Source organism: Seriola dumerili, unplaced genomic scaffold (genome assembly GCF_002260705.1).
Source record: "Seriola dumerili isolate Sdu_G_001 unplaced genomic scaffold, Sdu_1.0 BDQW01000035.1, whole genome shotgun sequence".
NCBI classification, from domain to species: Eukaryota; Metazoa; Chordata; class Actinopteri; order Carangiformes; family Carangidae; genus Seriola; species Seriola dumerili.
The window spans coordinates 2583625-2604774 of record NW_019174290.1 but is presented as its reverse complement, the minus strand read 5'-3'; the positions used below and the strand labels follow the sequence as shown (position 1 = coordinate 2604774).

At 41.4% G+C, this 21150-nt stretch overlaps 1 protein-coding gene across 1 annotated transcript; it reads right to left on the bottom strand.

Moving 5' to 3' along the window:
• Positions 1–1250: 1250 nt before the first annotated feature.
• Positions 1251–20452, bottom strand: gna12 (G protein subunit alpha 12). Its single transcript, XM_022738122.1, has 6 exons — positions 19723–20452; positions 14020–14238; positions 4071–4121; positions 3772–3972; positions 3176–3382; positions 1251–2002 (listed from the first exon to the last, which is right to left on the bottom strand). The coding sequence occupies exons 1-6, from the start codon at positions 20038–20040 to the stop codon at positions 1841–1843; spliced, it is 1158 nt and encodes a 385-aa protein (XP_022593843.1). The 5' UTR covers positions 20041–20452; the 3' UTR covers positions 1251–1840.
• Between the last annotated feature and the right edge of the window lie 698 nt (positions 20453–21150).

The following is a 21150-nucleotide window of genomic DNA, read 5'->3' as shown; positions in this document are numbered from 1 at the left end:
ATCAAACTGTTCAGCTGCTTAATGCTCCACTACATTCACCAGCTAGTTGCTAGTGTCTGTCTGCTGTTTGGTGCAGAGCAACTTTTGTCCAGTAAGTTTATCAGTTTTATTGTTTTAAAAATAAAATCAGCTGGAAACGGTGCTCTTAAAGGCAGTGGCACTGAACCCAGATCAAAACAAAGAGCTGAAAGATGCTTCAACGCTCTCCACATCACTGAGGGGAACTGCAGAGTCGATCAATAACTTTTCTGTGGGTTCATCACTATGAGCGACCTTTACACACAGAAACGTTTTCCTTTGGTGATATAAAAATATTGACTAGTGCAGCTTTAAAATGTCAGAATATAGTGAAAGAGCCAAAGTTGGCAGCAGCAGCAGCAGCAGCCTGAAATTCAAACCCATTTAATTAGAGGAAACCAAATTAAAATGACCACATCTAGATGTTTACTTGATTAATAACAAATGATTAATTCACCAGCAAAATTATTGTTGAATAATTTTCTATTTCTGTCCAATTACTCGAGGGTAAAAACTAACTTTAAAACACCCTCTTGAGATGTCTCAATATAGAAAATACCAGACATAGTAGAGGAAACGCCGCTCGGTCTGGCTCGTTTCTTTCACTCATTACTGTTTTGATGTTTTGATGTTTTGTCAACCTCTCATCCCAACTGCTACAGTCGGTACAGTAAAGTCCAAAATGGCTGCCGGAAACATGGGAATAAAGTCAGTTCAACCCTGTCATGCTCTGCTGTTCTCGTCACGCTCACCGGACAAAAGACCAGGAACGAGCAGTGTAACCGGATCCCAGAGTCTCCTTTTTAAAAGGGGATATTTATACAATATGCCTCAGGTTAAGTTTACTGGGATGTTGTAGAGATGAACCATAATTCATGTAAAATCAGGAGCTGTGTGTTTCTTTAAACCAAAAAGAGTCTCTAATTTGACCGTCTGCTGTTCCTGCTGCAGAGGGAGGAGGCGAACAATCTGTCTTTTGTGCCAGAGAGAAGAGGAGAGGGATAGGTTAAGAGGAATACGACTTGCTATCTGCAGCTGTTCATCCCCAGTATGATGGTGGGATGAGGAGAGTAAAGTAAGGGAGGAGAGAGAACGACAGTGCAAGGGAGAACACAGGGAGCATTAGACAGATTAATCTCTTTCCTCTGTTCAAGATCAATGGCAGGAACACTTGTGCAACCTAATCACATAGCACAGCATATGACCAGTACGGGCCCAAACCCTCACCCCTCTCCCTCTGTCACATGTACATTAACACAAGGCATTCTTCAGCTCGCTCTAAACTTTCTCTCTTCCTTTTTGTCCTTCTTTCCCCTGCTGTCTGCTGCTCGCAGTTTGATCCAGCTACTTTTCAACAGGCAGCAGTCTGACTCGGTTTAGTGACGGGGTTGTCATCAGTCATATATACATCTGAGAAAAACACTTTCAGTGCTCATGTCATGTAGTTGGTGCTTTTCTCTCTTTTTCTTTACACATTTCTGAACATGTATATTAAGGAAAGAAACACTTGAGTGCTACAAGTAGGAGAAGGCGACTGTCTTTCCAGCATACACACATTTTTACAGGTTACATGCAGGGTCTTGTCCTCTATGACCCTCACAGTTTCCACAGGGGCCGACGTAGGTCCAACAGGTCCAGAGTCACTTTATGGGTTCCACAGGTTCAGGTTTCAGTTAGATCCACTCCGTGGGTCAACCGACTGCTCCACAGGCCAGTGTTAATATGTGTCACAACGAAGCAGGCCTTCTCCTCCGGGCTCGAGTTCATGGCTGGTTTCACAGTTTACAATCAGAGACAGAAGTCGTTGTCTGCAGCACGAAGGTCACTGCAGCATGATATCTTTGAGGTTTTCCTGCAGGATGGTGTCCTTGACGGCATGGAAGACAAAGCGGATATTTTCTGTGTCCACCGCTGTGGTGAAGTGGTGGAACAGCGGCTTCCCCCGGTTTCTCCTTTTACGACTAAACGACTGCACCAGGAATGCCTGGAAGGAACAAGTAACTGAGTTACAGTCAGCTTTCTACAGTGACTTGTTTTCTTAAATGTCATGTCTACGAGAAACCCTGTTTCTCTAATTGAGTTAGGGACCAGATTTCCCCTGGTGAAAGCCATGTATCAGGATAACCAAGTGTCTAATCTGCTCTTTACATGTAAGAATTTGCATGACAAAGACTTCAGACAGTGCCGGCCGGGAGGATGAAAGGAAAAGGATTATTAATAATAGCAATTTATTATATGATTATATGTATAGCCATATAAATAATAAATCAAAATAAGTTTCCAGAGCTGAACATTTCAATATATTTGCGCTCTACAGTATTTTTTTTCCACTGCACTGAAAATAAATATATAGGGGTTTTTTTTTAAGTGGTGTACCCTGTATTTTATCACTACTGCATTTCAAATCAGTAAGCAATGGATCCCAAGCAATGGAATGACCTGCTGCATGTTTATGCAAATTTGCAGGTTACAGGTGACTACAGTGCATTTAAATGTGTTTCTGTGAGTAGAGAAAGGTGACACATCATCAAACCAATCAATGCCATAGAGCTTCACATTTTACTTAAAAAAAAATCATTGCTTTAACAAGTTTTTCAGCTCTGCAGCCACGAACAATGGTAACAGGAAGTCACTTATACGCAAGGCAGTGAAGGCAATGACCAAATTCAACACAGGTGTAAAGCTGGCATCATTCAAAAGGGGTGTGAACTCTCAGATAGCTACAAGGGGCAGGGAAAGGGACAGCAAACAGAGCACAGGGCCTAGTCTAATAAAGTGCAACCTAGAAGAGGAATACAAGAATGTAACTGCTATAAAATGTTTAAAAGTAAAACTATTATTATTCACTGGACATGGAAAAAGTTTGTCTCATCAGAGGAAGTTAAATTCTAAGTATCTTTCCAACAGAGAGATTCCTCTTGTCCAAACGTATCAGCAATGATATGTTAATAAAATCTGAAGCTCTACAGGCTTTGATTGCTTTGATTGGGTGCCACCTCTTTCTGATTTGTATTTTTCAGGTTGGAACGCACACTTGCTGTCTTTTTTATTTATTTATTTTTGATTAACCTGCCTTCTTCTGTGCACTGACTGAAAGCCTGTATACATGCTCATTCGCTTACTGTGAGTGTGTGTGTGTGTGTGTGTGTGTGTATACCTGCACATCCTCTAGCCTGCGAGGGTCTCCTCTGAACTCGGGAAAGTTCTTGTGAATGTCCACCGTGCGGATTTTCTCCACCAGCAGGTCTGTTTTGTTGAGGAAGAGGATGATGGACACATTGAGGAAGAGCTTGTTGTTGACAATGGTCTCGAAGATGTTCATACTCTCCACCAAACGGTTTGTCCTTCGATCCTCCATCAAGACCTGGAATCACACACACACACACACGCACACACACACACACACACACACACACACACACACACACACACACACAGGCACACACACACACACAGACGCACGTTATCCGTCGTTTTATTTCAGGTTTTATCTGTGCACCAATTAAGAATTCAGCCGTCATCATATGACTTGATTTGAACTGGAGCCACGACTGAGGCAACAATCAAGTTTCCTCAGCCAACCACAAAGAGAGCTTTGTGTGAATCTCAAATGTTGCGTCTCTCTGATGTTTCTCGTCCATTTCGTAATTCCACTAGTCCAGAGAATAATGATCAGACTGTCTGGATAACCTCTTAAAAATTTCCACACCAGCGTTACATGATCTGAAGTGGGGGTATGTGTTCGGATGGTACCTGGTCGTATTCAGATGATGACACCATGAAGAGTATCGATGTGATCCCGTCAAAACACTGGAACCACTTCTGCCTCTGAGACCTCTGCCCTCCCACGTCCACCATCTTGAACGGGATCTTCTTGATGACAAAGTCGTGCTCGACGATTCCTTTAGTCGCCTTCCTCGCAAATAAAATGTCCTGTTTGCTCGGGATATAGTTCTGGGAAAACAAAAAAAGGGGGAGATTTTTTCTTTTAAAAAGTTGAAAGAGGTGAAACAATGCAGAGTGAATTTTTAGATTCAGTCACTGTGACTCACCAGTTGTCCAATACGATCCAAGTTATCCAGGAAGTATTTCACTGACTCACTCTGCAGACAGGAAGAGAAAAAAAAAAATCCATTAAAGCTGAAAATGGAAGAGAGTTATCTTATTACACATTAACCAAACTCAAAAGACACAAGTAATCCACTTAACCCACTTAATCTGATCATTACGACGGTTTCATTTCTTGTATTTTCTCCGTGTTTACTTCTCATTTCATAGAAGCTTATTGATTTAATAATACATCAATCGATGCAACAAAGGACGGAGAACATGAGACCAATAATAATCATAGAAATCTCCGTCCTTCCATCAGTCCCGTCATATTTTTTGTAACATACTCTGAAGCTGCATTTATGGACAGGCTTGAGCGATTTCACAGTGTCCTGAATGTATAACCAGACCACGAACTGAAGTGACTCAACTGATATAACTGAATTGTAACTGGGTCTCTGTGTTTACATGTGCCACGTTTTTATTGGTGCTCCCTCTAATCACATTAAGTGTACTCGTTCACATTGCCACACAGAAACTAACATGACTTTATGACTCCATAAAGCTGTGTAAGCAGATTTTAAAGCTGCACTTACCAATATTATTATATTAACAATGGATCAAATGACAGTGTGTAATTTGAAAGGGAACGCTTGTAGTTTTTGTGTTTTTTAGTACATTATTTTGTTTTTCTGGACAACAAACTCCATGAAAAGGCTAAAACAAAGCTAACAGGGCAGTTAATATTGAATTTATATTCATTTAGTGGCCAGAACCTTAATTCCACATTAATGCAAATGTTGTTCCATGTCTGCTAGAGACTGTTTGTCAGCACGTCTGCCTTCACTGCTAAGTAGCCAAAAATCAATTAAGATTAGTGAAACCTACAAAGACATCCCACGCATAAAAACTATTTGTGCTAACATAAGCATTTCTTTTCGTTCTCGAAAATCAGGAACTAGTATACAGTGGATGAGAGGTAAACTATGATTTAAGCTGTGTCACGAGGCAACTGTTGAAATCTCCCAAGAGCATGAAGTCTTGAATGTAACTTTATTGGAACGTTGACAGAAACAGGCGTCCATCAAAAAGGGCTGCTGTTAACTTATGGTGCCGGTTTGTGCAGTTTTACTTGGTGGAGAATACCAACGTGTTTACAAGTTTTAATCATATATACTTTATTATTTATATGGTTTTTAGATTTTTTTTTAATGTATTTTTCTTGCCATTAAAGCCTGCAGGAACCGAATCTTTGCCTCTCGGGGGCGGTGGAAACAAGTTGGAGAACTTTAGTGATGAACCCACAGAAATGGGGAACTTTTTTGGCAAACAGTTCCATGTTTACACAAAAAGCAGTTATGGAGCAACATTAGCTTTCACTTGGAGTTGTGTGTCTGGCTATGTGACGATCACTGTCTTATAAACTCTGTTTTTGGTCTCTGTGAACTCCTGAGGGAAATATCTGGCTCTTTAGCTGCTCTATGCTTAACTATGTTAGTTAGGCAGTCGATGCCTGTGTCTGTCTGCAGTTTGGTGATAGTGACAGGTAGTGTACAGTGGGATTTTAGAGCTTTCTCACTGAAAACAGCTGCCTGCTGTGGCTGAAAATGACACTACTAGGTGAACCAGAACAGAGGATTTACAGACAAATGGCTAAACAATGAGCCAAAAGTTGCTATAAAGCGCTGTACAACTGAGAGGTGATAATTCTCTCTAGCTTCTTCATTATAAGCGACCTCGTTCACATTGTCACACTGACCTTTTGAAAGTCTGTTATTAGAAAAATATCAATTACAACCACTTGAAAGCGTCAGCTGAGTTCATTTCATTTCCGTACGAGAGGAAAATCAATTATCAGACTCTTGAAACTTGAGTTGCGTCATCCATCACATTTGCATTCATTCTTGTCAATGCTACACTATTGTTGAGTCGTAATGTGGCTTAAGTGCAGGCTGGTTGTCACTGCAATGGATTATACAGCTCAAGAAAATTTTAAGAGGCTGCTAATTGATTCTCATGCTGAATGGAAACTACAACTCACAAAAGCAAAACTTCAGTGTGTAATACAACATGAACTGTATGTAGAACATTTTTAAAAAAAAACCAAGGTTTTAAGATGAAACATTCGGTGAATAATGTTCAAACTACCTTAAATATTCTTCCTCACATTTATGATTCCTGACAATAGTTAAAAATTGAATCTCTCTCTTCCTCCCTCTCTCGCTTAAACACACACACATTCAACAGGAAACAGCTGTGTGTGTGAAAACAGTGGGGAGAGACATGGGGGAGGGAGGGATTAGCGAGTCAGACAGAACTGAGTTACACAGTCATTTTATCACTACCATTACACACACACACACACACACACACTTGGGCCTCACTACAATATAGCGTTATTCCACTTTAAATCCATGTTGACAGAGACTTTTTCCAGATTTTCAGTTTCTGACGGAAAAGAATCAGTAAAAACTCTTCATGCCGCTGTTAAATTCATCTCTGTCGTCCCTGACATGTCGCATAACAACCAGGAAACGTGACCCCTGTGCGGGTGAGATGTGACACCGTGACCCCGCCGCTGACCTACAGTGTCACTGCAATAGGAAACACAAAGCCGGACACTCTGATTGGTTCAGGAGGACGTGAGCAGGAGGAGGGGCTGGTCGGAGGGAAAAGCAGGGAGAGGGGAATTCCCAGAGATGAAGGGATACGCAAACACAGACAGAGACACAGACATTTGTGAGCGAGCATACACATGCACACGCACACACACACACACATGCACACACACACACACGCACACACAGATCATTTCCACAGACGCTTTAACTGCCATCAGCAGAAACGAGACAGCCTGATCATTCATTGTAGTGGAAGCATAAAACTACATATCAAAATAAATTCATTTTATTAGACCAAGATGAGTTTTAGTGCCTTGTAATGCAGATCCATAAGTAGTAAAACTGTAAAATACAGCTACTGTGTGTGTGTGTGTGTGTGTGTGTTTTGTGTGTGTGTGTAGTTGAATAAGGCAGGAGGAATGTCTCCATTCATGGCTTGTATGGGCAGATTAGGGGCTTTATTACAGTAAAGACCTGAATAAGCTCACATTCTGCAGTGTGTGTGTGTGTGTGTGTGTGTGTGTGTGTGTGTGTGTGTGTGTGTGTGGCCACAGGTATATGTGTCACTAGCAATGTGTGTGTGACTGGGTGTGCCACTAGTCTCTCACTAGAAACTGCAGTGGTATATTAACCGACAGTGTGAATATACTGAGTAATAATCCAGGGCAGTCACTAACAATTGTTTTAGTTATCGATGAATCCATTGATTACGTTTTGATCATGCCCATCACAGTTTCCAAGGTGACAATCTTCAAACTGCTTGTTTTGTCTGAAAAACAGTTCAAACTGTGTCAGCAGCCGTTTAAGAAGCAACAGTTTTGCTTGATAAATTATCAATAATGTTGTCAATACTCTGTTAGTCGGTCTGAGTTCTTATAGCAGTTGCATGTTGGAAATTTATTAAATTAAGTCGCACAAATCCCTTTCATTTACTGCGTTTTTTAACATGCTAAACTTAAAAAAAAAAAAAATTTTAATACAACTTTTGTTATTCGGATTTTTTCAAGTTAGAAAACCGGTGAACAAACAGCTCGCGTGTGAGCTTTAGGTTTGTCTGACTGTTTGTGTTTATTGCACAGGTGCACTTAGTTGAACTGGTGTTGGTGTGTTTCAGAGTCTCCGCAGCTGCTGTGGTTGAGAACACTGCTGTCAAAAGAAGTAAAAGTCCTCATTTTATATTCATGTATATTATATTATTGGATTATAATTCTGATGCATTAATGATGCAAACAAGAAACAGGGGTATACAGAAAAAGAATTTCCCTCTGTAAACACCTACATATAAAGTGCTTTACATACAGAATAGCCAATGTTAAATCATGAAGCAGCAGCAGCAGCAGCAGCAGCATGTTGAAATCTACTCAACCATATGGAATATGTGTTTGTGTCTGTGCATGTGTTTCAGCCTCTTCACATCTTTGTTGGGCTTCAAACTTCCCTATACAGTGTACCCTAAACTCATACCTTCTTTATGCAGGGTGTGTCTGCGCTGCTGAAGACAACAGCGACAGTTTACCATCACAGCATGATATACAGCCTTGTTTTTGTCAAGCAAAGGAGGTTTTGGTGTTTATATCCTATATCAAACTCTGCGTTATCTGGGTGTGGTGGGAACACAGAGAAGCCTGCAAATAAACAAAATCCTCACATGTGCTCGCTTTTGGTTTGTTTTTCTGTCACTATCTCCACTCCTTCACTCCGTTCTCTCGTTCTCTCTCTCTCTCAGCCTCCCCATCCCCCTGCCCTTCTCTAGTTTTCCACTCCCTTCCTCTTTTCCTCTCATTGGACTCTCTCTTTCCTCGCTCTCACTCTGTCTGCCCGTGGCCCTGCTCCAGCTGTGCCTGGGAAAAGCTGACTGTGGTATCCCCGGAAAACCTCTCAGAGAAGTGGAGAGAGACGGGGGAGGTTTAGAGTCTCTAACTCAGCACATTTGCTCCGCGGTAGACATTTTTGTTTTGCTTACTTTGAAAGGATAAGGCTGGTGATACTCTATAATTTACTTATTGTCAATAAATCCCACGAAAAGACCAAAACCAACAATGCATTAGCCCATCTCCGTACTTCTCACTTTCACTACCCTGAATGTGACACTCAGCCCCTACTTTATAAATGTAGCAGTTCAGTTTTGAATACAAGTAATTTCCTGAAACAGCTGGGCACTGTAGTTTTTAGCAAACAGGAACAAAACAGGAGCAAATTCTGCATTTTTTGAGTACTATTTTTAGTCACAGAGCCATGAAGGAATTCTTGTATTTTTTTCAGGTCTTATTCTCATAAATGAGGCGATTCTGACTATGGGTCGCGCTAACTTTGCACTAGGCACCTCCTTTCTACAGATTCGGAAAAACTCTAGCAAAACAGTTGCAATCCTCCTGATGTTTTCCAAAAAACCCCTGGGTTAGCTGTTATGCTTGTTAACTGCATGAAGATCTACTTCCTGGGCAACTTGCCAGTTAACTAAACAGCTGCCTGTTAATCTCAGCTCATCTACACATGGTTTGTTTACATATTTGTTTCGGTGGATCGCTGTCGATTCAGCGTGTGCACATGCAAGTGAAGTAGTAGCAAACAACTGGAGATTTGTTTATGTTTCTGTCTTTTATGGAAAGTGCAGTGGCTGGACGAGAGAGAGGCTGGCTGGACCAAATGATCTGCTGTCCATACAGTAATAGAGTAAGGCTATATATGAAATGATAAGTAATAAATGTTTGTCATGGATGCAGATGAGCAGTTTGTAAGATGGCTAGCCAAACAGCTAGCTCAGTCCCATAGGTCCCATATTGTATGACATGAGATTTCCATGTCTTCTTTGATTATAAAACAGGTCTAGGTTCTACATTAATACTGTGCAAGTATCAAACTCTCAGTCCACAGAGAAATGCACACAGCCTGTATTAGGAAACTGAGCCTTAAAAACAAGCTGTCAGGACTTCTGTAACTTTGTGATGTCACAACTGTACCGTCACTGCCCTCACCTGGACCTACAATCCAACTTTGCATGATTTGGTTTCTCTAAAGGTTTTTACCTGAAATCTGCTACATTTTAATTCGATCACTCAGAAAGCAGTCAGCCAATCAGAAGAGAGGCTCGGAGCTTTCTCTCTTCTGATTGGCTCACTGACCTGTTGTTACTAGAGCTCCAGAGAGAAGCCTGAGAGAGGAGATGTGAAGATACACTAAGATGGTTTTTGGTTCTTAAAACCACACTTACATCTTATCATGGATATCAAAACGTCAAATAAAACACCGGAAAAGTGTAAAATATGGGACCTTTAACACAGGGGGCTGCTTTATGTCTTTACTATCATTTGGACTTGCAGACAAGTGTTTAAAATTATAAATGAAAAATGGAAGTTTATAAAGGATTTAGGAAGTTTGTCCCAGTATTGTTTAGCTGGAAAAATCAGCGTGACTCATTAGTCAGTCATGCCACAGTTATGAAAATAAAACCCAGGTTGAAAAAGACAAACCTTTTCCTACAATGCACGTGTACGCACATGTTCTTGCGCTAATGAGTATTTACAGCTGCAGGACGGTGGGTGTATGTGGGGTTGACTCAGAGTAAACTACTGTGCAACACTGTGGCTCATTGATGTGTTTCTAATAGTTTTTGGACATCAATGGAGCTCTACAGCATGCACGGAGCTATTAACTGTTTCTGGCTTTCACTTGTTCGATTTGTTGTTGGTTTTTGTTCTTTTCATGGGATTTCTTATGACAGTAAGAAAAATATAAGAATATCAAGGGCCTTATCCTTTAAGCTAGAATGAGCCTGAATGATGCAGGGCTGTGCAGCTGGAGCATACTACTTTTATCATAGTGACTCCAGATAAGACAAGGCAGTCTGACCTGAAGCTGTGCACTGACATCTCTCTCTCTCACACTCACTCACTCACACACACACACACACACACACACACACACGACAGCCCAGCACACACACACACACACACGCACACACACCCACACACACACGCACACACATACAGTATGTTAAGTGAGAGGGAGACGGAAGTGGCTTCTGTCTGACTCCAGATTGTTTTGTCACTGATAAATGTGAAACAAGGTAAAAGGTCAAACTTGCAGCTCTGAGCGGACAGTATCGCTGCAGTGTCACTTTACATAAAGAACCAATAAACTAGCTGCCGCAGCCGATACAAAGCACACCGAAAACGAGACCATCTGGTGATGCCAGTGGTGTGAGACATTCGCTATGTTGACAATATGGTTAGCGATCATTCATGACATTCTGCTGAACCATTACGCGTCATTAACAGTCTGTCTGGCCCTTCACAGCATATTTGTGGACGCTTTTAGCAGCAAGTGGTTTTCCAACCGTTCCGTTGCTCACAAATTGTTCTTTAAACTACAGTAAGTGGCTGCTTTAAAACTGTCACTATTCGTTTGGTTCTCTTAAGACAGCAGAGGAAAAAAATCAACTTAGACATCTGGACAAAAAATAAAAGATGATTTGACTAGAGATTGCGACTGAGCTCTCCTATTTCACTCTATCTGGACATCTTTATGTGACATCTTTTATTGTTTATAATATGCTTGCTTATAATATGCAATCACAAAAAGACAAGCTTTCATATGCTCAACTAACATAATGTAAATTTGTCCTATTTAATGTGAAATTGGCCCAGATTTTGTCTTGTAAAATTCAATCACAATATCAAGAGTCCACCGCTTTTCTAGTGGATCAGTGAAACAGACAACGCAGCTAATGCCAGTACGTTAACATGCTCACATGCTACTGTATATAAGGTTAGTATTTTCCATGTTCATCATCGTAGCATGCTAACATTTGCTATTTAGGACTTAACATGAAGTACAGCTAAAGCTGATACAAATGGCTTCAGTTTTGTTGGTATTTAATGAACCAAATGAACCGAAGTACTTGACAAATTGAAATTTTGACCTAATGTTAGGCAATCAACCCCATATTTATTGAGACATTTCACTAAGAAACAAAATACCTCTTGGTGGAGCAGGATGAATAATTGGCGGATCATCAAAGTCATTAACATGCATCAACCCCATTGACCCTGCCGATGATGGGATGTTTTACTGCATGAGTAAAATATAAACTTTGACCCACTGGTGCCGCTCACATTTCTCCTTTCTGACATATTTCAGTCCTGACCAAAGTGGTCGACTGACTCTGTCATCCCTAGAAAATAAAGTGTACCACTGCTCTGGCATTTGTGTGCCATTTTATCAAACCTTTTTGAAGATTCCTGGCATTTTCAAAAATATGAAAATAAAATACTGCCTTATTTTCCATCTATTCAATGTGACTAGTTAAGAGAAACTCAAACCTTCAGTGTTGTCTGCAACCCGCTGGTTTTGACGAGTGTCTGTTTAAAATATTATGGTTAAAAGGAAAAAGAATGACACTGCAATCTACAAGCCATTTCAAACTGTGTTTGGTGCAGTGTAGCGTGGCAGATGAAACTCCGCAGGGCTCTATTTCACCAGCTCCATTTCCAGTCAAGAGAAAAATAATTACACATTTGGAAAGTTGCCAAACAATAAAAAGGAGAGAGGTAAGTTACTCAGGAAAAACATGAAATACTTCCGCAGGCTTCACTCAGTGCAGCGCTCCTACACTGGGTTGATGGGTAAAAACATTTCTGATATCATCCAGTTGCTTCAAGTTTAGAGCATGTCAGTGATTATCGGCGCTGTGAGGACGGGCTGTGGTAAATCAGTTACCATGAGGAGAGCTGCCACTCTCCACTGCTCACGTCACCGAAGTTATGTGGAAATATTCACAGCGAAAAAACATTTATGGTTCACAGCCACAGGCACTACAGAGCTGGAAAACATACACAGCGCAAGGTATTTTATTAAAGGCTGTTGGTTTGTTTTTTTTCCACAGCAGAGTGACACAAAACCGATGATGGAGAGGAATGATGAGTGTCGAAGGTCCTGCGCTGTCTTCAGCTCCAGGATGTTTTTTGATTTGATAGAAAAAAAGGTTGACTTACAACTTTTAACCAAAAATTGCTGTTTAACCGACAGTGATACAGAAAAGGCGATGTTACATTTTCATACTGATAAATAAGTGAAGTCGGTCGCAGGTCACACACTGGACGCTCTTTAGCTACTGTGACGCACTAGAAGAGAAGCATCATGTCAGCCAGCGAGTAATCTCTGAGTAAACATGACTCTTGGCCAGTGGATGAACTGGAGGCTGGTTTTTTGATGCAGACGTTCATGGGAGGATTAGTGGAAGTGGCTTATCTTCGCAAACCTGGAGGTCGGGACCCACCCAAAGGGTCACAAGGTCGTTATAGAGCAGAAAAACGACATAACGATTTATTTTTGTAAGACTTTCCTCTAATGTTTGCTGTTTTTTTTTCCTTGTGAATAACTTGATAATTCTTCATCTTCAAACTTTGAAAGTATTTAAATAAACAAAACAAGATGTCTTAACATAGGGCAGATGCTAACTGTGATGATGAGTCATCAGTTGCTATTGCTTTGTTTTAAGGGGTCAAAGACAGGAAACGTCCGTCATAGACAGCTACATGAATAGCTTGAGACATTATTATGTTTTATTATCACGTTTTCTTCTTGACTGTCTGAAATGTCCGTGACTGAAGCCCTGTACAATAGTTGGTTTTTTTTTTTGGGGGGGGGGATCTGTCACAGGGTACAGGAAAAGATTATGCTGTAGCTCAGTTTTTTATATTAGGAGAATATACTCAAATATAGTAAATATATAGTAAGTAATGTTAAATTAAAGCTGTAGTCTATAGTTTAACATGATGGGCATCCACTGGTTTTAACAGAACTAAACAGTGATTAAATGCCTTTGAGTGTAAAATTAATTCAAACTAATGTAAAAAAAATAATGATTTGTTTAAAACAAATCTATCCACATATTTTTGTTGAAAATAAACACAAGTAGAATCTGTGTGAGGCTGATCTTAAAGTTATTCATTGTCACAATAATCAGTAGATCACCAGTGACAACAGCTCATCCCCACCACCACCACCAGCAGCAACGTAAAAACTCAACACCACATGTTGCCACTGAGATTGCAGGGAAACTCACACACAAGCTGAGAAGTCTGAATAAATCACTAAAAGTAGTTGAATAAACACAAATTTTTACCAAGCTTCTTTCCTGTCTTGCAGGGAAAAAAATGTATAATACTATATCCAATTAAGTATAATGACTAGTGTTAAATAACGTCCAGTTTAAAGTCAGTACAGACGAACACACGTCAGGAGCCAATAAAGAGAACTTGATCATCTAACACAGCTGTGTTGGCACGTTAGACAGAAAAATCTGGAGCCTCCTCTCTGATCTACTCACCAGTTGGAACTCAGAGCGCCGTGCGTAGGCCTCTTGTATGCCGACGTCGGCCCACAGCGCGCTCAGTGCCATCACGTACAGCTGAAACTCGCTGGGCTCGACCCCCGTGGCGCCCACGCGTCCCTCCCACGACATCACCAGCATGCCTTGCTTCTCGTTCTCGCAGACCTGCCAGCTGATGCCCAGCTTGTCCCGGGCGTCCACCAGCACACGCATGCCCTGCAGAAACACACAAGCAGCACACATTTACGAGCCCGAATGCAGCGAAGTGGTGAAACAACTGTCATTTTCTAATGTCAGCAATATTGTAGAAATATTTCCTGAAAAAAATTTTAAAAAAAGCTCTGCATGTGCAGCTTCCTCAGAAAAAACGTCGCCACTGAGTGTAGCATTACTGGTAAACATGGAGTAAGTTTAACAGTGCAGCACATGTCTCTGACATACACACACATGTGCTCAAACACATGCACGTGTGGCTGCTGGTGGTTTTCTGGAGAAAAAGCCGTGCAGACTGATCTGTGTGGGAGGTCTCCTACCGAGTAACCAACACACACACAGACAGATTCAGTGTTTTGTATCTGTTTCTCCTTTTGTCCTCGTTTTTATTCCACCTTTTTCAACGTTTTGTTCAGCGGCAGTTCTTATTTGTACCTCACTATTTCTACTTTTTAAAATCTAATTTTAATTTTGACAATTTTGTTGCTTGTTTTCTACGCGTCTAATTTTATGGTTAATTAACTGACACTAATGTGAAGCATATTTCACAGCATGTTAAATTTCAAAACGTACTGTATTAATAAAGCTTGTTTGCTTGTTTGCTTGATTTATTGATTGACACAACAGAGGACCCAGCAGCAGACATTATCATTGTGGCACAAAGTGTTTCAGGGGTCACTGTAGGTTAATAGACGTGTGTGTGTGTGTGTGTGTGTGTGTGTGTTGTGTTGTGTGGTGTATGTCTGTCAATGACTCATGACAACCTTGTGCAATAATCAAGGTTGCAGAGCTTAATGTCACATTCAATAGGTGTTATATGCGCACAAATTCCCTGACACAGCTCGAACTTTATCTCCATGAAGACAAAGAAAATCCTCGAAAAAAACCAGAAGCAAGGAAAAAAAAAAAAAAAAAAGAAATCTGTGAGAAACCTTAGACAAGATAATTCAAAGACCCACCTAGCTCTCAGACATGTGGGTGTACAACAGGAGTAAAAAAAAGGCAAGTACAAAAAACAGAAACACAACAAAGAAAGGAAGATGTGACAGCTACTCTATGTGTACGTTTGTGGCATGTGAGATTGTATGTGTGTCTGACTGTGATGCCCCATTGTGACTAAGTGCTGTGGTTGTTCTGAGCCATCACTTACCACTTTTTTTTACGTTTATATGTTTATAATGGGAATGAAACCCCAGACTGTGACTCGTGTTAAACACAAAGACACACATGTAACCATCATCTGACACACATGCAGATGCAACACCAGCATGACGGTGGTGAAATTACTAACAGAAAGTCACTCTGACGGAGCGTTGAGTCACATCCAGTCATGACTATTGTCTCTGTAATCATTTACTTTTTTTTTTTTTTTCTGTTTGTGACCCAGCATGAACTTTGTCAGTTTACTAATCTGTGTATTTGCTGAATAATCCACTGTATTCTTGTCTGTCTCTCTTCCTGTATGCCTGTGTGTTTGTACGGCTGTCTGTTTCCCTGCCAACGTCTGTCCTTCTTTCCCGTCTGTAATCAGTTAGTAGTCGGTAAGCGTGCCCTTATAGTTTACATTTCTACACCAAATACGACAACACCATATCAAGTTGACCAGGCCTGTCTGCTGTTTTCAAAGCCGCCTCCAAATTCGGCCAAGAAATGCTGCCTTTTTTTGCCCAAATTTGGAGCACAATACCAGAGTATCCTTCCCATTCCCCCATGTGAGCTGGACAATTTTTATTATGGGCATTCAGGTGATCCTTGTCAACTTATGTAGTTAAGTTATATAGAAATAGCACATGCCCAATTTGTATTTAGTGATAGTTGCATTTGAACTACTATTCTGGTAATGCTGCTTTACAGATAACTGGGAATCATAAAGATGCCTTAATCCTGATTCCAGTGGACTATTATCTATTTGTCCTTCATGCATTTAAGGGATATTTCACAACTCCTACCGTAAACTCGCGTATAATTTACCTTAATCCCAGTTTACCACCAGTATTTCTTTGTTGTTGTTGTGTGTTTGAGGAGGACTTACTGGTGATGAACATGGAAAAGTCTGACTGATAAAGACCTCGTGAATGCAGTATTGATTCTGTACTCTCTGAGGCTGTAGGTGCAGCCCGATCTCCAGTATGCGGACTGCGTCCTTTCACAGGATGCAGCCTCTGAACTGGAACACAGCCTCTGCCTGTGAAACTTGTTCTGGACCCGTCTGTGTGCTTGACGTACACAGTAGGTGTAGCTAATAGATAACTACCAGAAACACCAGTATACCGGGACTATTTCACAACCTTACCCTAAGCCCAAATATGGAGGGCAACAGCATTCAAGAGGAGAAACAGACTTCGACAAAAGACCAGCTCTTGGTATTCGTCACTGTCACTGGTGTCACTGGTGTCACTGGTGTCACTGGTGTCACTGGTCCTCAGTATCTGACTACATGGGGCTAGAATCCCACATCTGAGCTGACAACAGTCGTGACGTGGTCGGTGGTGGTTAGTAGCTGCCTACAAGCTGTCTAGGAGTGTCAGAGGCCTGTGTCTTTTATCACTATTTTGTAATTACACAGTAGCTGCCTTCCTGCATTGATGCTGTCCACCCCATGAACCGCGCCGCCCTCCTCCTCTGTCTCATAGTCCTCTCAAAACACAAGGAGACCGAAAACATCACCACTGTAGATCAGACCTCAAAAACTGTAAGAATACAATATCCAATCAGGTAATCAGTCCCTCCTTCCCCTGCCCCGAAACAAACAAACGCTAAGTAGTGATTAACCTCTTCAATCCGCACAGTTTAATCAGCACAAACTGTCTTGAAACCCACAGAACTTTATTTTTAATTCCTGTGAGTTTCCAAAGATGCCAAACACGCTGAGTTTTGGGGCTTCAATAGTGTGACAATTACAGGGTAATGGTAAATGCTAAAACATACGGTACCAGTAGAACAGATAGAGAAGAGACATAAAGTTTATGAACTGACACAACAATATGTATGTAAAGTTACTTAACATAACATTAGCCACTGAGCTACTGGTCCAACCAGACCAGGTGAACGTATAGCAGCAAACCTGTGAGTGCACTGAACTGAGTGACGGTGTGTTTTAATGCTAATGAATTCAACCTTTTACTTGAAAGAGAAGGACTGTGACTTATTCTTCCAGAGTTTGCCGCTCTCGCTTTAAAGCTGCTTAAAAGGGAAAATTAATGGAAATTTCTCAAACAGGGTTGAACTGGGTCAAACAGCAAATTGCACTTTTTGTGTTAAGACATACAAAATTTTCACACACTGAACTTGTAACATCACCCCTGATTGCTGGGGTTTGGGCAAGAACAAGAGCTTTGGCCATGGTTGTGTTTACAAGACAAGAGGTTATAACACACCCTCTGAGCAACGCCACATCTTCAGGCTGCAGTGAAAGTCTGATAGTCGATAGTGACGAGACGGGCCAGGGCTAGCTGGTCAGCACGCTAACTTCAGTAGAAGAAAAGACAGGATAGAGACAAGAGTTTACACCGGTGTTGCTTTCCACCTCCGGCGTCAGCTCTTGGTGAGTAAAGGAATAAAGTTTGATGCTGAACTCGCGACATTTCTTCTAGACTGGTAGGTAAACAGCTGTTAATGCTAACGCTGGCTATGTAGCACTAGCAAAGCTACTAGTAAAAAAGATGTTAAAGATAGATAATTGTATTTACAAAAGGTATAGCTTGTAAATAGATGGATACTCATTGGTCCACTCTTGAGTGTAAAGCTGTTTCCTAAAAGCTTGCTACCTGCACTTGGTGTGTACAGCTTGTCAGACTTAGTTTGCACCAGGCTGCAGATCTTCAGCTGCTGGTTTGTTTCAGCTTAACTCATGGGAAATAAGTTATTCCATTTTGACAGGGATTATACCGGAGCTTTATCCGTTACTGGAGGTATAATTACAGAGACTCAAGGAGTGGGACCACACCTCTGTTATTTATCTTTATATGCCAAATTGTGCCACACACCTGTGTGTTCCCTTTCAGCTTTATCCCGCCCCCCTCCCCCCCGCTTTGTTCTCCTTCTCTTTATTTAGCTTCCAATGAAAGGGGGGTTCTCTACACCCGACAGGTGAAGCTGATCCTCAACCAACGCCCCAAACTGTAGACAGCAGCCCAGTCAAACCACCAGCGGCTCTCTGCTTTATTAATGGACTCATGTTGAGTTTATGGTGTGGTGAAGTCATTTTCACATACATCAAGTTTAGTCTTAAGATAATTTACTGTTGATTTACAATGAGACTGTGTTATTTATGTTTACTAATGAGCACATATTCACCTCCATATGTTATTTCACATTATAGTAATTAGTGCTGGTGGGTCATTCATGTCAAACTCGTTCGAATACACATAACTTTATTTTAAATTGTAGTGGAGATACCAAAGCTTCCAGAGATACCAGATATGTCCAGCTGAATTTTGGGGTCAGTGTGTCTAAAATGATGCACATGAATGTGGAATATGTCTCTTTCCATTTGATGAAATGGTGCCGCCACAAAAAAAAAAAGAAAAGAAAAACATGGGTTTGACTACTTCATTCACTGTAATTATCATACAGATTTGAGCTGGAAAGAGCTGATACAAAGGGATGAACTGACTGATTAAATCTAATGAGTAACTATTTTGACAGTTGATAATCGTCTATAACTGTTAGGCTTCTTGCAGCAGAAACTCATACCAATATTGTGTCTTGTGTTGTTTCATGAGACTGAAGGTTCTCAGGATGCTGAATAATGGCAGGGTGAGTGAAGCGATTACAGGCATGTGCTATCGTGTTAATGCTTCTATGTGATGATGCAAATGCATGTACTTTTTTGTATCTCTGAATGTGGGTAGGGGACACACAAATGCTGCAGTGGAGAAAACGCCCACTTGCTTGTTTTTGCCTCTTCTATCTGCTCCTACACGTCAGATATTGTGTTTCTCTGCAGTTTAGATGGTGGTGGACAGTAAGTGTATGGGGAGAGCGGGGGGGGGGAGGGGTCTTTCTGTTCTGATCTGGCCCGTGACAGGACCGCCACTGTATGCCGCTGTGCAGAAGTGCGGGCTCTTATCATCCTTGTCTGGGCTGTGTGGCACTCAGGGCGGATGTGCTCATCCCTCAGGAATAGTCTGGTATTGTTAGCTGGTGAGGGAGGCCCAGCCATGACAGCAAACAAAGGGGGCGCACACACACACACACACACGCACACGCGCACACACACACACACACACACACACACACACACACACACACACACTTCAGGATAAAAATATGTACTATGTCAACAAACCTCTTTGTGTGGTTCAAGAAAGTTCTCAACAAACAAAATATCAGTTTAAAATAAAAGTAAGACTAAAACATGTGTTGACAGCAGATAGCCTGTTAAAGCCTACATGAAGCCTAGAGGATTAAACTTTGGAATCAGGGCTATAAAGTTTACCTAAGGGCCTCAGGCTGTTTATTTCCCATTAAAAACCTTGTCCTTACCTTCAGTATATTCTCATAGATAGTGTCCCGGAAATCCAGCAGTGCCTTCTGATCAAACTCCTGCCCGTTGATGATGCGCATCTGTTTGAGGAATGTGGATTTTCCGCTCTCTCCGGCCCCGAGCAGGAGGATCTTCACAAGCCGGCGGACGGCTCTCCTCTCCCGCGCGAGCATCGCGTCTATCTCCCGGCTCCTGCGCCTCGCTTCCCGCTCCTGCGCCGCGTCCCTCTCCCTGCTCCTCTCCTTGCTGCCGCCCGGGTCCCGGCTGGCGTCGGCCGGGAGCAGGCAGCGGCTCAGGGTGCGGACCACTCCCGACATGGCGAGTCGTGGGAAAAGTTCACCGAAACTTCAGTGGGAAAATGTTCATTATAGGACGTGACCTCTGGGGTGGAAACGGCCCAGTCCAGTTACATCCACCTGATGGATAATACGTTTCCTGCGGATAAATAAATAAAGTCTACATTTAGATTTAGTGAATGAAGCACTTATCTAGTCTCCAACCGGCAGACAACCCGTGTCCATCTTGGTTAGACCGCGCCATCAACAAAAATCTCTCTTTGGGTAGATGAAAATCAAAGCCACGAAATGTTAAAAAAGTTTCAAAGTTGAAATGTTTGAGCTCCTCCTGCCCATAAAATAAAATCTGAAGTCGACCTGGAGTCAGTCTGTCCATCCGACGCACAACAATAGTAAAAGGCAACGCAAAGACTCACACAGTGGGACAGCCTATCCAAACTAAACACAGCCAGCGGTTTGTGAACTTGAGCAGCTCCTCCGGGCGGCGGTGGGACGGTCAGACTGTTAGGGGGGGGGGACTACCGGAGATCACCGTCAGGGGACGCCACCGAGCACAACAAGGAAGAAGTGACAGACAAAGACCTTTGATGGTTGAGCTGGGTCACTTAATGAAAAGCTATATTGGGTTAAAGGTCATTAAGAAGGAGGCCTAGATATTAGCTACTGATTATAAATCCAATAATAAACATATTCAGAATGAATTGTAGAGGGGAGTTTTATAACTTGACAACCTAAAGATATTTATTGGAAAAAACTTGATTATTACCTCAGAAATTCTATATACCCAATGAGGCTAGACAAATATTTATTTTTTTATAATTACATAAATTACACGCCATGTTTTTGCATCACGATTTGCTGATGTTGACAGTAACTGAATATTGTAGAGAGAAAATTGAATCTCTCACTTAACGTAATTTCATCAGCAAACTTTGATCGTTAACTTTATGTTAAAGATGTCATAACAGGTCATATTTTGGATATAAAGACCACAAGATTGAATTTATTGTAAACATGATGACTATAATGGGAAGGTTTTTTATTCATTCATTCTTGCAGTAGTCATGTTTTACCTCAACTGAAAACATAATTGGCAAATGATTACAAAGTACTAAGACTAGGGTTCCCAAA

What these genes read in the sequence shown, in the direction of transcription:
- gna12 (XM_022738122.1), bottom strand. Translation starts at nt 20,040, where the DNA reads ATGTCGGGAGTGGTCCGCACCCTGAGCCGCTGCCTGCTCCCGGCCGAC. An exon ending in TCTATGAGAATATACTGAAG is followed by an intron (nt 14,239 to 19,722) that starts GTAAGGACAAGG and finishes GTGTTTCTGCAG; the next exon opens with GGCATGCGTGTGCTGGTGGA. An exon ending in GGCGCTCTGAGTTCCAACTG is followed by an intron (nt 4,122 to 14,019) that starts GTGAGTAGATCA and finishes TCCTGTCTGCAG; the next exon opens with AGTGAGTCAGTGAAATACTT.